This window comes from Pipistrellus hanaki (assembly GCF_964339955.1).
Source record: "Pipistrellus hanaki genome assembly, chromosome: 5".
Taxonomy (NCBI): Eukaryota; Metazoa; Chordata; class Mammalia; order Chiroptera; family Vespertilionidae; genus Pipistrellus; species Pipistrellus hanaki.
Window position 1 is genome coordinate 2,962,604 of NC_140507.1, and position 13,900 is coordinate 2,976,503.

General features: G+C 49.4%; 1 protein-coding gene and 1 long non-coding RNA gene across 3 annotated transcripts in view; one reads left to right on the top strand and one right to left on the bottom strand.

The window, feature by feature from the left end:
- Positions 1–13,900, bottom strand: part of SIMC1 (SUMO interacting motifs containing 1) — a 47,132-nt gene that overhangs the window by 5,390 nt on the left and 27,842 nt on the right. For both annotated transcript variants that reach the window (XM_084886140.1, XM_084886139.1), the window contains exons 2-8: positions 11,318–13,267; positions 9,153–9,385; positions 8,344–8,413; positions 5,563–5,717; positions 4,647–4,799; positions 2,716–2,844; positions 26–182 (exon numbers count right to left, since the gene is read on the bottom strand). In XM_084886140.1, the coding sequence (XP_084742266.1) occupies positions 26–182; positions 2,716–2,844; positions 4,647–4,799; positions 5,563–5,717; positions 8,344–8,413; positions 9,153–9,385; positions 11,318–13,072 (2,652 nt within the window). In that variant the 5' untranslated portion in view covers positions 13,073–13,267. The remainder of the gene's footprint in view (positions 1–25; positions 183–2,715; positions 2,845–4,646; positions 4,800–5,562; positions 5,718–8,343; positions 8,414–9,152; positions 9,386–11,317; positions 13,268–13,900) is intronic.
- Positions 178–2,135, top strand: LOC311623799. Its single transcript, XR_014795209.1, has 2 exons — positions 178–461; positions 649–2,135. It is a non-coding gene; the product is annotated as an uncharacterized lncRNA (long non-coding RNA).

The following is a 13,900-nucleotide window of genomic DNA, read 5'->3' on the forward strand; positions in this document are numbered from 1 at the left end:
CCTGACCCGAGGAGGGAGGCGGTACCTGGCACTTGAGCAGCGACGTGGAGTGGTTCAGGAAGTACAGGGCCTGGGCCAGGGACAGGGGCAGGCGGGTGGGCGTCTCGCAGCTGTGCAGGAAGATGATCTCCAGCACTTTGCAGCGCAGAAGGTGGCTCTCCATGGTGGTGAAGAACATCTCTCTGCGTGGAGAAGGTGAAGAGGGAGCTCACCGCCGGCTCTCATTTCCAGGAACGATCCACCATTCCCCCTGGATGCTCTCATTTGCCCTGAAACAGGCGGCTAAGAAAGAACCTACACACTACATGACGGAGGCCTACACTCTCACCAGACACAGAGCCCAATGGAGGCCTGTACACTCACCAGGCCCGGGACGGGCAGACACAGAACCCGATGGAGACCTGCACTCTCACCAGACACAGAGCCCAATGGAGGCCTGCACTCACCAGGCCCGGGGACGGGCAGACACAGAACCTGATGGAGATCTGCACTCTCACCAGACACAGAACCCAATGGAGGCCTGTACACTCACCAGGCCGGGGACGGGCAAACACAGAACCCGGTGGAGGCCTGCACCCTCACCAGGCCCGGGGCCAGGCAGATACAGAGCCCGGTGGAGGCCTGCACCCTCACCAGGCCCGGGGACAGGCAGACACAGATTTGTTCATTAACAACCACTGGAAGCGGGAGAACCTTGGTATTGGAGAAGACTGATTTAGGACATTAAGAAGAACTACTTCATACTGTGACTAAGAGAATTAATGTTAAGAATAGTATTTCTGGATGTTCACAGTGTGCTAGATACTGTTCTCAGCAAGGAGCCTTAAGATAAAGGGTTTTTTAGTATAACTTGGTGAGTGCCAATTTGCCCCTTCTGAGTGTTTGAAAGTAGGGCCACGTTTTTAATTATTTTTGTCTATATTGAATCTAAATTTGTGGATAGTTATGTGGTCCTCAGACTTCTCCCCTCTCAGCAGAATCGGGGCTTAAATGAATGACTGGAGTGAGTTGGACCCAAATGAAGCGGTAAAGCAACACAGCATCTAAGCACAGCTTCTCCCTGACCTCTCACAGACGGCCTCCTCTGGACAATGAGCCTGCGACTTAGAGGCCTGGGCTTAAATTCCGATTCTGAATCTGTTCAGCTGGGTAACCCTGGACTAGTTATTTCACATTTAGTATTTTTCTCCTTTTTTAGTCTCATGAAAATATGAGAACGTGACCATGACTGGCGCGCTGTAGGGACCCAACAGACGCCTGTGCTAACCTTAGCCGGGTGTTTGCATTACACCCTATGGCTAATGTTTGGTAGGACAGTTTCATCCGATGGAGGAACCAGAGCGGAGGAAGAATACGCTTGGTTGCATCTGGGAGCATTGGGGTTGGGTGAAGAGCAGAGAGCTGAGGGAGATAATTTCTCCGAGGGTCACATGTACACTGCTCTCCATAGTTACTCCCCGTACCAGCAAGTGTTCACGAATTCATATTCATTCCGGTTTACTTGTCTTCCTCTGGATTCTGAAATTGCTGGTTCAAAGAAAGAATCCTTAATTCTAGCCAAAAACTCTGTTTCTGTATCCCCTCCCAGCGGAATGCTCTATTAATTCATGTTAGAGAAACTGGTTCCTTAGTCTTTCTGCCTGGGCTCATTCCGCAGGCCCAGCCCTGCCCATTCTGATCATCTCTAACACATGCCTGCTTCCTCCGCCTCTCAGGCCGCCCATGGACATGTACGCCAGGCTCTCTGGCTGAGGGTCAGGGGAGAAGGTTGTGCTTAGCAGGTGAACCTTGAAGAAGGAGTAAGATCGTTAGTTAATGGGTAAAGTAGGAAAGTTTACGCTCCATTTAAGGTATCCCGACTTCTCCCAAAAAATTATGACTCAGTTGCAAATAATAAGAATTCATTGAGCCGAAGCTGGTTTGGCTCAGTGGTAGAGCGTCGGTCTGCGGACTGAAGGGTTCCAGGTTCGATTCCGGTCAAGGGCATGTACATTGGTTGCAGGCCCATCCCCGGTAGAGGGCGTACAAGAGGCAGGTGGTCGATGTTTCTCTCTCATCGACGTTTCTAGCTCTCTATCTCTCTCCCTTCCTCTCTGTAAAAAATCAATAAAATATATTAAAAAAAAAAAAAGAATTCATTGAAAACTGTCTTCTTGCCCTAACCCCGTGGTCGGCAAACTTCGGCTCGCAGGGCGAGCCACATGTGGCTCTTTGGTCCCTTGAGTGTGGCTTTTCCATAAAATACCACGGCCTGGGCGAGTCTGTTTTGAAGAAGTGGCGTTAGAAGAAGTTTAAGTTTAAAAAATTTGGCTCTCAAAAGAAATTTCAATCGTTGTCCTGTTGATATTTGGCTCTGTGGACTAATGAATTTGACGGCCACTGCCCTAGCCGGTTTGGTTCAGTGGATAGAGATTGGCCTGTGGACTGAAGGGTCCCAGGTTCAGTTCCAGTCAAGGGCATGTACCTTGGTTCAGGCACATCCCCAGTAGGGGGTGTGCAGGAGGCAGCTGATCGATGTTACTCTCTCCCTTCCTCTCTGTAAAAAAAAAAAATTAATAAAATATATTTAAAAACAAACAAACAAACAAACAAAAAAACCTGTCTTCTTTTACAGGTTATAGAAACAGGAACTACCCCCACCCCCCACTACTGTTCGGAAATTTATTTCAAAATGATGTTCCAGGAATGAAAAAGGAAAACAGAACTAAGCCTCACCTCTGACTCCTCTCGGGAATGTCCAGCACAAACCCGAACATCATCTCGGCGATTTTACTGGAGCTGCAGGTGGGGGTCCTGTCCACCTCCACGGCGATGGACAGCAGCCTCTGCAGCTGGCACACGATCCTGGGCCAGAACAGAGCGGGTGAGCGGCGGCCGGCCGGGAGGAGCCACCTGCTGGCAGGGAGGAGCCCACCAGCGATCTACAAGGTCTCAGGAGCACACAGGTCAGGGAGAACTACTCAAGCCACCAGCATGCTTTTGTCCAGCCGTTCCACCTACCTGAGTCCCTTCTGCCAGACCATACTATCTGAACCTCTCAGAACCTGGGGGTGAGCTGCAAAAGCAAGCTGCTTTTAAATTCAAAGAGAGAGACAGACAGTCATAAGGATCTAGAGTACTTGGAGGATCATCTATATAACTTTCGCTGTGCAGATGGAGAAACTGCTACCAAGTATCTGAATCTCTGATTCAGGGGGAAATACAGAGGTGGGAAGAAGTAGGCTTACAGCTGTGAAATGCAGAGCTTGTTCTTGCATTAGTTATTAGTTATTGTATTCTGTCCTTTTCCAGCCGCAAGCCTACTTTGCCCAACCCAGTAGATATTCACCATTCGGTTTTCTCCTATTACTGCTTCCTTTACACTCATTTTGCTCAGTTCCTTCTCAGAACGCCAACTGGTGGGACGTGGCCCTCTCCTGTGAGACCCCACCGGCTAACGTGGCGGAAGGAACCTGGACAGCCCTCAGGGGCGCGAGGCCGGAGCCCGCCTTTTCTAACAGCATCTTCGTGGTGGTGGGAGAGGCTGTTGTTGAAAGCCTGAGGCGGTGACACAGTAGGTGGCCCAGAGGCACGGGCCTCAGATTCCGGCCTGCAGTGACAGGCTGTTCACCTGTTGACAAATGACTGGCAGGGCCTGGTTCAGAAAGCAGTGAGTGCTCTGAGGGACATGGGGCAGCCAGAATGGTAAACAGTAGTGCCTATTGTTATTGGTAAGATCACAGTAAATAGACTTTTATTTCTATTAATATTCACTTAAAATAAATGTCTTGTTACTATTATTCATGTGAGATTAGCTTCCTGTAAAGGACCCGTGTCAGCCTCTCTCGGATCTGTAGGCTGGGGTTCTGGGATGACCCTCCTGCACGGCTGCCCACGTAAGTGCTTTTCTGCTCCAGGACATTCTCCATTGTGATGCAAGACTGTTTCCTAAGTTAGTCAAAACCCGTAGGCCTTATACGAAAATCTGTGCAAAGAGACTGTGACATAGTGTTGTGAATTTAAGCACAAGTGGTGTGTTTGAAATGCCGCGTGACTGATTTCTCACAACATGACTGACACAGGAGGGAGGGTTACTTGTATAGGGCAGCTCCAGCCGCTAAAATCTTGGCATCTCTCAAAAAATACCCAGACCGCTCTCAGCCCCACCAAGAAACTCCAGGCATCTCTTCCCGGTGCTGTCTGAGCGCCTGGGCTGCCCCGTCTGAGCCACCGCTGTTCTGAGCTGGCAGGACTGGCAGGGTGAACGGCCAGGCCCTGCCCAGGATGGGAGGAGAGGGACGCAGGGCCTCGAGGACTAGCGGCTGCCGAGCGCCCACTCCCCGCCCCTCTCTCTGTCCGGAGGCGGAGGACGGACGCCAGCTGCACTGCACCGCCTCTTGGTGTCCAGAGGGGAGGGCTGTGTCCCTGGGTTTTGTTTCGCTTCGGTTATAAATCTGCGTTCCCGCAGTGGAGTCCTAGCCGTCTATTGGGGGGGAGGGGGCATCTGCGGCTGCTCTGCCTTTGGAGTTAGAAATTCAGCCTCTGGTCAAACAAGACAGTCTGTAGTGAGAACCGTTTGCTCGAGGCTGGTAACGGGGGATGCTCCGAGGGAGCGGGGCCCTTCTGGTCCATCCCCGCAGCCCCGGCCCAGGGGCTCCTGCCCTTACACCTGCGTGGCGTTCCTCGTCAGAGCCGGCGGGGGAGGCGCGAGGCTGCTGCCGGCCTTCGTGGGGCCGGTTCCCGAGCCGGTGAGACTCCCATTGGGGGGCTGAGGCGACGCGCCTTCGGTCACCGCTTTAACCAGCCACTTGATCACGTCTCTGCCAGGGAAAAGAGGTAAGAAAAAGCTTCACCTTTTGTCTGGTTGGATGGTGCTCAGAAGTGCAGCCTTAACCTGGGCTCCTAACCCCCTAGGTCTCCCCACTGGCTACATCCATGTAGCCACAGCCTTAATCTCATAGCCATCTCTTACTGAATCAAAGACAGCTCGTTTTCCGTCTGGAACAGATGGCTTTCTCCACTGATAGAGCACAAATGGAGGACCCAGTTTGCATTCTGAGGCCACAAACGCCTGTTTTTAAACCCAAGAATCACTCTGTGTAGTGAGAGGCCCCGTCAGGAGGGGCGGGAATGAAAGTGACTGACAGCATTGGCTAGCGTGGGATCGTGGCTCCCGCTGCCTCCTCCATCCAATGCCTGCACTCACACCGCACAATGGTGGACAGAACTGCTCTCATTCAAACCGATATTTTTAAATTAAAACCCAGCTACGCTGTCCTGCGCTCTTTGGGGATTCTCCACTTACTGATTTCCTATCCCTAGACTGACTGCCAGTGAGGTTTCTCTTAGATCTCCTGAGGCTGTGGGGACAACAGTGAACAGACCACAGGAAGTCTGATGGCCTTGGGAGAAACACGCATCTCTGGTGCCCAGCCTCCGCTTGGCAGAGAGAATGTGTCTTGGGCTGTCCATGGCTCAGTAACCATCCCTGTCACAGCCTCCCGCTCTGGAGTGCCTCCCCACCTGACGTTCTCTGGTCCTCCCACCCCGCCTCCCGCCGCCCCAGCGCCCCGGGCTGGCCACCTGACGTTGTGGGGCTGCCTGTCGCAGGACAGCACCGTGCTGGCGATGGACTGCTGCAGGTGCTGCCGCTGCTTCCGCAGCGTGTGCTGGAAGTCGTCCTCCAGGGTCTGCACCACGTAGCGCAGGAAGAGGACGCGCCCAGGCAGCTGCTGTCCCTGGGGGAGAGAATGAGAAGTATCGATAGTGCATCTCCCGGTGACAGTGAGCACGGGGCTCTCACTGAGACTCAGTCCCGCCAAAACCGGTTTGGCTCAGTGGATAGAGCGTCAGCCTGAGGACTGAAGGGTCCCAGGTTCGATTCCGGTCAAGGGCATGTACCTTGGTTGAGGGCACATCCCCGGTGTGGGGTGTGCAGGAGGCAGCTGGTCAATGTTTCTCTCTCATCGATGTTTCTGGCTCTCTATCCCTTCCCTTCCTCTCTGTAAGAAATTAATAAAATATATTGAAAATAAAAAAAGACTCAGTCCCAAGGAAGGCCACGAGTCCACAGTGCGCCTGCCCTGGCAGGGAGAGCAGGCAGAGGGGTCAGCACGGAAGAGGGAACAGGGTGTTCCTGGGGCTCAGGGTGCAGACTTCCCGATGATGAGACGCAGGGAAGGGAGTCTCTCACTCAGTCTATCAGTTTCAGAATAAAGCCTTCACTGCGGCTCTCAGGACAGAGGCGGGAGCCGGCTCCCAAACAGCTCTGCCGAATGCTGGCTGAGCCCCATGACCCCGGCGGTGACCTCCGGAGCGGGAGCAGTGGATGCAGCCTCACTGGCCGGCAGGTCTGGGGGCTTTCTGTGCCAGGTGAAGGCCCGCCCTGAGGGAGCACCCGGCGCAGGGAGAGCGTGCGCTTTGGGGGCCCTCAGACCTCATTTCCGCTGTTGGTCTGTTCGGCCCTCTTATCTAACGCAGGCCTGAGTCTCCTGTCCGGGGTTCCTGTGGTCATTCTAACCAGAGCCGATGTCACCGTCACTCAACAGGCGCAGGCACAGTCAGCGTTTCCCTTTCCCGGGAGACGGTGCCGGGTCCAGGCCGGGCACCAGGCTGCGAAGCTTCAGAGAACGAGAGGGCACCCACCACGCCCGGCCTCTGCGGGGGCCTTCTCAAACACCCAGGGCAGCACGTTTTCTAGACACTGACCTCTTGGTCAGCAGGAAGAAGGCCGTTCTGAGTATCTACCATTTCTTCCTTTCTTCTTTCGGAGGATGTGGGGATGGGATGCCTTTGTCTTCCAAAAGTACGTGTTCTCTCATTTTTACCGATATAAATGCTTTTGGAAAACTCAAGGACTTGTGCTGATTTCTGAATCTTCTGGTGACACCTCTCCGCAGCCATCTGTCCTCCAGGGCCGCAGGGCAGAGCTCTGAACTTCCTGTAGGCTACTCTAAAGATCTCTAAAAAACCCTCTTATCACACTGTGTTTTTGTTTATCAGCTTTCGACATTACCGATTGGCTTCTGCTATGCTAGATTATGACTTATCTCATTTATGCCATATCCCACTTCTCTTCCTAAAATAACTACCTCAACTTATGTCCCAACCTCTACAAAAAATATAGTCTGTCTCTCCGTGCTGTAAGATAAGGACACTGTAATAGCCCTACTATTCTCAGAGATGCTCTTTTCATTTCCCATCCTTTATCTTCTATACTTTTCTATTTTCCACTGTCAAAGCGAATAAAATTGTCTTCCATGCTTTGCATAAAATTGATTTTAAACATGATAACTGAATATTGCTTACAGTGTAAGGACTATGTTAAAATTATTTACTACATTGGAGATACATACAGTATACTAAGAAAATCATTTCTTTCTGGTGAAGATTTTTTATTTTCTTAAAGCTTCTTTTGAATCCTTTCTATACTGCCTGACATTATCAGTTTAGTTCTTTCACCTCCTCAAGAATAGTGTTGAATTTTGAGAATACTCTTCCAAATTGATTTTTTTTTTTGTATTTTTAAAAAGAACTTTGCTGACAAACCATAAAATTCATCCATTTTAAATGTATAACAAATGATTTGTTATAAATATATCAAGTTATTCTACCATCACCATTTTATTTATTATTAGTAGTAGTATTTATTATTTTTTTAAATATATTTTATTATTTTTACAGAGAGGAAGGGAAAGGGATCAGCTGCCTCCTGCACACCCCCTACTGGGGATGTGCCCGCAACCAAGGTACATGCCCTTGACCGGAATTAAACCCGGGATCCTTTAGTCCGCAGGCCGATGCTCTATCCACTGAGCCAAACCAGTTAGGGCAGTATTATTATTTTTAATTGTTGACATTAGACATGTCCCCGATTTCTCTGTTTGCCCTCCTTCACTGAGACCCCGCCCTCCTCCCTCTGGCCCTCCCCACATTGTGGTCTGTGTCCACTGGCCACACATTCATGTCCTTTAGGCAGGTTTTCTCCCTCCTTGGCTGCGGCCCTTCCCACATGGCCTCTGGCCTCTGGCTTCTCTGCCTCGCTTCATCCATCATCACTCTCACATTTCCTCCAGATCTCCCCATCTTCACTCAGACCGAATGTTCTTACTGTCATTGCCATGGATTTACAACTTCCCTACTCATTCACGGCTATTTCCCAGGGGAGCTCGAGAAAGAGAGGGGTACGTGAACGCCTCAATCTTGAATAGAAGACAGCACATACCATGTCAGTAGGCATTATCTGATGGGGCTGAGAGAATAAGGAAATAATGGCAAAGACCTGACTATCCGCTTTGCTGTTACTGTTGTTTCTGGTGAGAATTTCCTCTGCAGGAGACACCCCCCTCATAACTGCCCGGTTACCTCTTCCTCCATGACGTACGTGAGCAGCTTCCAGTCCCACTCCACCGTCTTGGCATTAGCTGGATGGAGCCTGAAAGTCAAGGGCGCGCCGTTAGTGTCCTGAGAGCTCAGGGGGAGGGGCTGGGGTCTAGGTGACAGAAGCCAGAGCCCCTCTGATCCTGGGCGCTGCTGCCCGCCCCCTCGATACCATACGTTCACCTGGAGGCAGGATTTCCTTCTCTTTCTCTGCCCCCCCATCCACTTCCCCTCTGGAAGGCATTAGTGACCCCATTTTGCCTTGAGGAAATGAACCTTCGTTAGTTAGGCCACTGGCTTTGCCACCAGGACCCTGGGGTGAAGCCTGTGGGTCCGGTGACAGTCTACCCTCAGTTCGCAGGGACTGTCCACAGAGGGGCTCAGGTCTTAGGTTGTGCCAAGTAAAGCCTAAGCCTCCATTCCAGAACGCTGTGTGCTTGGAAAGGAAGCCGGCTCGCTCTCCCACTCAGAGGATCGCGAAAGCTAGAGGCTGAGAAGGCGGCCACAGGCAGCCCGAGAGCAGAAGCAGAGCGGAGCTGAAAAACGGGTCCTTGTAACTGTTTTTAACTGAATTTCGTCGTTTCATTCCTAGGTTTCTAGTAACATGCAGCATTACAGAGTCTTTTACTATCTGTGACCGCCAGTGTGAATTGGCTTTCCTGTCACCTCGCAATCCAAATAACTCTAGTATGTCACCTAGTAAGCCAATAACCGAGTCACCCTCTCTAATGGCTAGCAGAACAGAGCCCCAGTGCAGGCTCCCTAGCAGGGCTGCCCACGGCTAAGGCTCGTACTGTTGGATTTTCATGAGGAGCATGTAGGCCTCCTTCAGGACGTCCAAGGTCTCAGAGCCGCTGAGCAGGATTTTCTGGATGATGTGCGCCACGATTTCTCTGGGTGGGTAATGCTGCGGGGACACAAAGTCCATCAGAAACTGCACCGTCCCCAGGGGGAAATTTTCTTCAATGGTGTTTGTGACCATCCTTAGTCTTCGATGGGGGATGGGTTCTAGTTTTTGACCCCTGTTCTGTAGAGACAAAGAGAAATAAATTAGGATAGGTTTCTACAGACTTAAAAACAAGAGGTTCTGGAATAGGGTGAAGACAGCAAAGTTGTCCATGCATTTGAAATATTCATAATTAAAAAAAAAAGAGAGACTGGAAGGGCTTATCTAAAAATATTCAATGACATGGGGAAATGCTTATATTAAATTAAAAAACAAGAATTCTGTATTCTACATATAACATGACTTCCTCTGTGTTAAAATATAGCATAGCAAGAAAAGCAAAGAGTCAAGAGCTAGCCTAAGCTGATTTTGGGGTGAGGGTGATAAGATATTTAGGGGTAGTTATAATAATTTATCAGGTACTGAAGTAGAGGAAGAAATATATTTTACATTATGTTTTACTGTTAGGCAAAGATCCCATTTTGTTCTCTCTCTCTTTCTCTCTCTCTCTCTCTCTCTCTCTCTCTCTCTCTCTCTCTCAGTTGCTAGTAAATATTAAGTTGCTTTCTCACCCAAAAAAATATGTATATAAAGTCTGGGAGAGAAAAAAGTGAAAAGTGGTTTCTATTATCTGGGTAGTGGAATTATAGGTGATTTTTTTCTATATGCTCTTTTGTATTTTCAATTTTTCCATAATGGACATATATTACATTCATAACCAGAATAAAAACAAACATTAAGAAGTTTGATATAGGAATAATAGCATTAATTATAAAACAATTTTTGTACATTGAACTTATCCTCATTTCTCACAACAACCTTAAGAAATACATATTATTAGCCAAAACTGGTTTGGCTCAATGGATAGAGCGTCAGCTTGGGGACTGAAGGGACCCGGGTTCGATTCCGGTCAAGGGCATGTGCCTTGGTTGCGGGCATATCCCCAGTAGGGGGTGTGCAAGAGGCGGCCGATCGATGACTCTCTCTCATCGATGTTTCTAACTCTCTATCTCTCTCCCTTTCTCTCTGTACAAAATCAATAAAATATTTAAAAAAAAAAAAAAGAAAGAAAAAAAAAAGAAAAAGAAAAAAAGAAATACATATTATTGCCCCGGCCAGTTTGACTCAGTGGATTGAGCATTGGCCTGCGGACTGAAGGTTCCGGGTTCAATTCTGGTCAAAGGAACATGCCCAGAGTGTGGGCTCAATCCCTAGGAGGGGGCATACAGGAGGCAGCTGATTAGTGATTCTCTCTCTCTCCCTTACTCTCTGAAATCAATAAAAAAATATATATTTTTTAAAAAGTACATATTCCTACTTTATAGATAAAATAAACCCTGAGATTTAGAAAGTAAGCATTTGTCATACATTGCCAGAAGCCAATTCCAGCATGTCATAATTGCAAGAGTTTCACTGAGGGTTGAGTCACATATGTTATTGCCTGTTGGGAATGGCTGAAGGCATTTCCCCAAACCTGAAAAGGATGCGTTAAATTGAACCTTTGCTGTCAGACGCTCAGGGCATCTTAATCTACCTATCATTGCCTCCTGTTGGCCAAACACCTGAACACCCAAAGGCAATTCCCCATTCTGACAATGCTTCTGTAAGAAACCCTAACCTTTGAAGTGTATATCTCCACCTTGCCTTAGGACAATTTGTGTTAATAAAAAGCAAGGGGTCCTGAGGCAAGAACTCGATTTCTTCAGCCAGGCTCCTCTGCCTTCCCCTAATGCCTTTCTAAATTATGTTTCATCTCTGGACTCTTCTTTAATTTACACACAGACCCTACTGCAGATTCTAGAACCCTTCAAGAAGCCGGATCAAGACCCACTGGTGTTAAATGTAGCCCAACGTCTGGCAATACATTAAATGGTTTCACAAACAGGGGAAGATAAAAATGTCAAGTTCATATTGGGCATGTTCTCTCATGCTTGGATTCCTGCTAGCATACTAACCTTATGCTAGGCCTGTTCAGAGGGCATGTAAGCCCTGGGGGAAGCCAGGTTAGCTCACCTCTCTCATGTCTTTATCGGGTATTAGTGTCTGGAAGAAGAGGTGATGCACCGGAGGTCGTAAGAAGTACTTCAGTCTATGCAGGCATGGTCTGTTGTACAACACGCCTGCTGGTGATCGTGCCTGTATGTGGGCAGACCCGGGGTTGGCAGGCTCTGACGTTGACATCCCCTTTCTGGCTGGAGTCTCTGTGACAGAGAGCCAGGGAATTTTCTCTAAGGAAGTTTTAGACTGTGGAGACTGTGGGCTGAGAGAGCAGCTTGGAGAAGATGGACCTGAGACATCCATAGGAGTGTCATGGTTCTGTACATCATTTGGGAGAGAGTCAGGCCTGTTTTCTAGCAAGGGTGGCATGTCTCCAGGTGAATGTAGCACATCTGGTAAATGCGAGACTTCTGCAGTTAACTGTGGCATATCTCTTGGAGACTGCGGTGTATCTCTTGGAGACTGTGGTGCACATCTTGGTGACCATGGCACATCTCTAGGTGACTGTGGCATACCTCTTGGTGACTGTGGCACACCTGTTGGTGACTGGGGTGCACATCTTGGTGATTGTGGTGCATCTCTTGGTGACCACGGTGTATCTCTTGGTGATTGCGGTACATAACTTGGTGTCTGCGGTGCATCTCTGGGTGACCTCAGTGTATCTCTTGGTGACCGTGGTGTATCTCTCGGTGACCGTGGTACATCTCTCGGTGACCGCATTGTATCTCTCGGTGACCGCATTGTATCTCTTGGTGATTGCGGTACATAGCTTGGTGTCTGTGGTGCATCTCTTGGTGATGGCAGTGTATCTCTTGGTGACGGCAGTGTATCTCTTGGTGACCGCGGTATATCTCTTGGTGACGGCAGTGTATCTCTTGGTGACCGCAGTGTATCTCTTGGTGGCAGCGGTGTATCTCTCGGTGATTGTGGTGCATAGCTTGGTGTCTGTGGTGCATCTCTTGGTGACCGTGGAACATCTCGCAATGACTGTGACATGTCTCCTGATAACTGGGGCACATCTGGCGGCTGTGGCATATCTCCCAGTGACTGTGGCATGTCTTGCAGATGTGCCACTTCTTGTGGACAGGATATGTTCTGAGGTGGGCCAGGTACACCTTGAGGTAGGCCCAGAGAGTCTTGAGACGGGCAGAGAGAGTCTTGTGATGGGCCTGGTGAGTGCTGAGGATGCCATGATGAGTTTTGAGGTTGGCCTGGTGAGTGCTGAGGATGCCATGTTGAGTCCTGAGGTGGGCATGGTAAGTGCTGAGGATGCCAGGAGTCCTGAGGTGGGCTTGTCATACTTTGCTGAGGGCATGACATATTCTGAAGGCATGGCATTTCTTGAGGCAGGTTAGGCAAAGCTTGTAGTTGGCACTGCGCAGGTTGTGATGGGCATGACAAGGCTCGTGGTGGGCAGGAGGAGGCTCGTGGTGGACATGGCAAGGATTGCAGTGGGCATGGCAAGGCTTGTGGTGGGCAAGGGACATCTTGCTGAGGGCATGGCAAGGGCACCCTTTGACTGCTGCTGCTGCCATTATTGCTTACTGGGGAGAGGGAGTGAACATCTAGGCTGGACAAGAAGCTCAAGTCATCTTTGAACGCGGCTGAGCTGCAGTTCGGCTGTGCCGGGCACACAGGGGCCCCGCGGATGGATGCAGGGGGGTGGGAGCCTGCAAATGCGGATTCCTCCAAAAGGTCCAAATCCACAGGGTCGCTGTTAATGATCCTCCGCGCTGCGGGCCACGCGCTCCTGTCCGCCCGCCCTTCCATCGCCTCTTTGCCGGCGAGGCTGGCACATGTCTGAGGATTGGCTGACTCCTTCTGGGAGGGAGCAACGGGTTCCAGAGTCAAGTCAAGGGTGGCAATAGGTCTGTTTTCCTCCTCCGTACTTGTCAGGTCAATCACACAGATGGCACTGCGATCCTTTGGCCTCGGTCTGGTTTCTCTGGTTAAGTCAATGAAGTCCTGTTGAAGGATGGTGAGAAGACAAAGGGTCAAGTAGGCAGTCTCCGCTTTATCTAAGAAGATACATCTGAGCTTTTAAAGATCAACTACAGGAAAAGAGACGCTAACATAAGAGACTCCACTGCGTGCTAAGAAATGTTCTTTAATTTTCACAATGACCCTGTCAGGTAAGGCTTATCACCTCCACTGTGCGGAGGGGAAACAGAAGTTCAGAGACACGAGTCATTTACCTGAGGATCACACAGCTAACCCTAACGGAGAGAGGCTTTAAAAAATTAAACCAGTACACAAGATGGAAGGTTAACAATTTCTTTCTGAGCCCAGTCACACTCCCTGGGGACACTCACTCTCACCTACTTCTCGTGTTCAGATGATTTTTAAGAAACTAATTCTACAAAACTTAGAGAAACAGACATTAAGTAATTTATCCTATTCAAGATCATTGTAAAAAGGCCCATAAGCTTCCTGTTTCATTTTGCAAACCTCACATAATACAACAGAATGTGATCAGGAGAAAAGAGAAATTGAAAGGCGCTCCTTGTTTGCTCTGGATGGTCTTGGTTTATGTCTGTTATCCTAGGGTAATTATTATCACTCTCAAAAGTGTATCAGTGTGTATAATAAATAATGTCA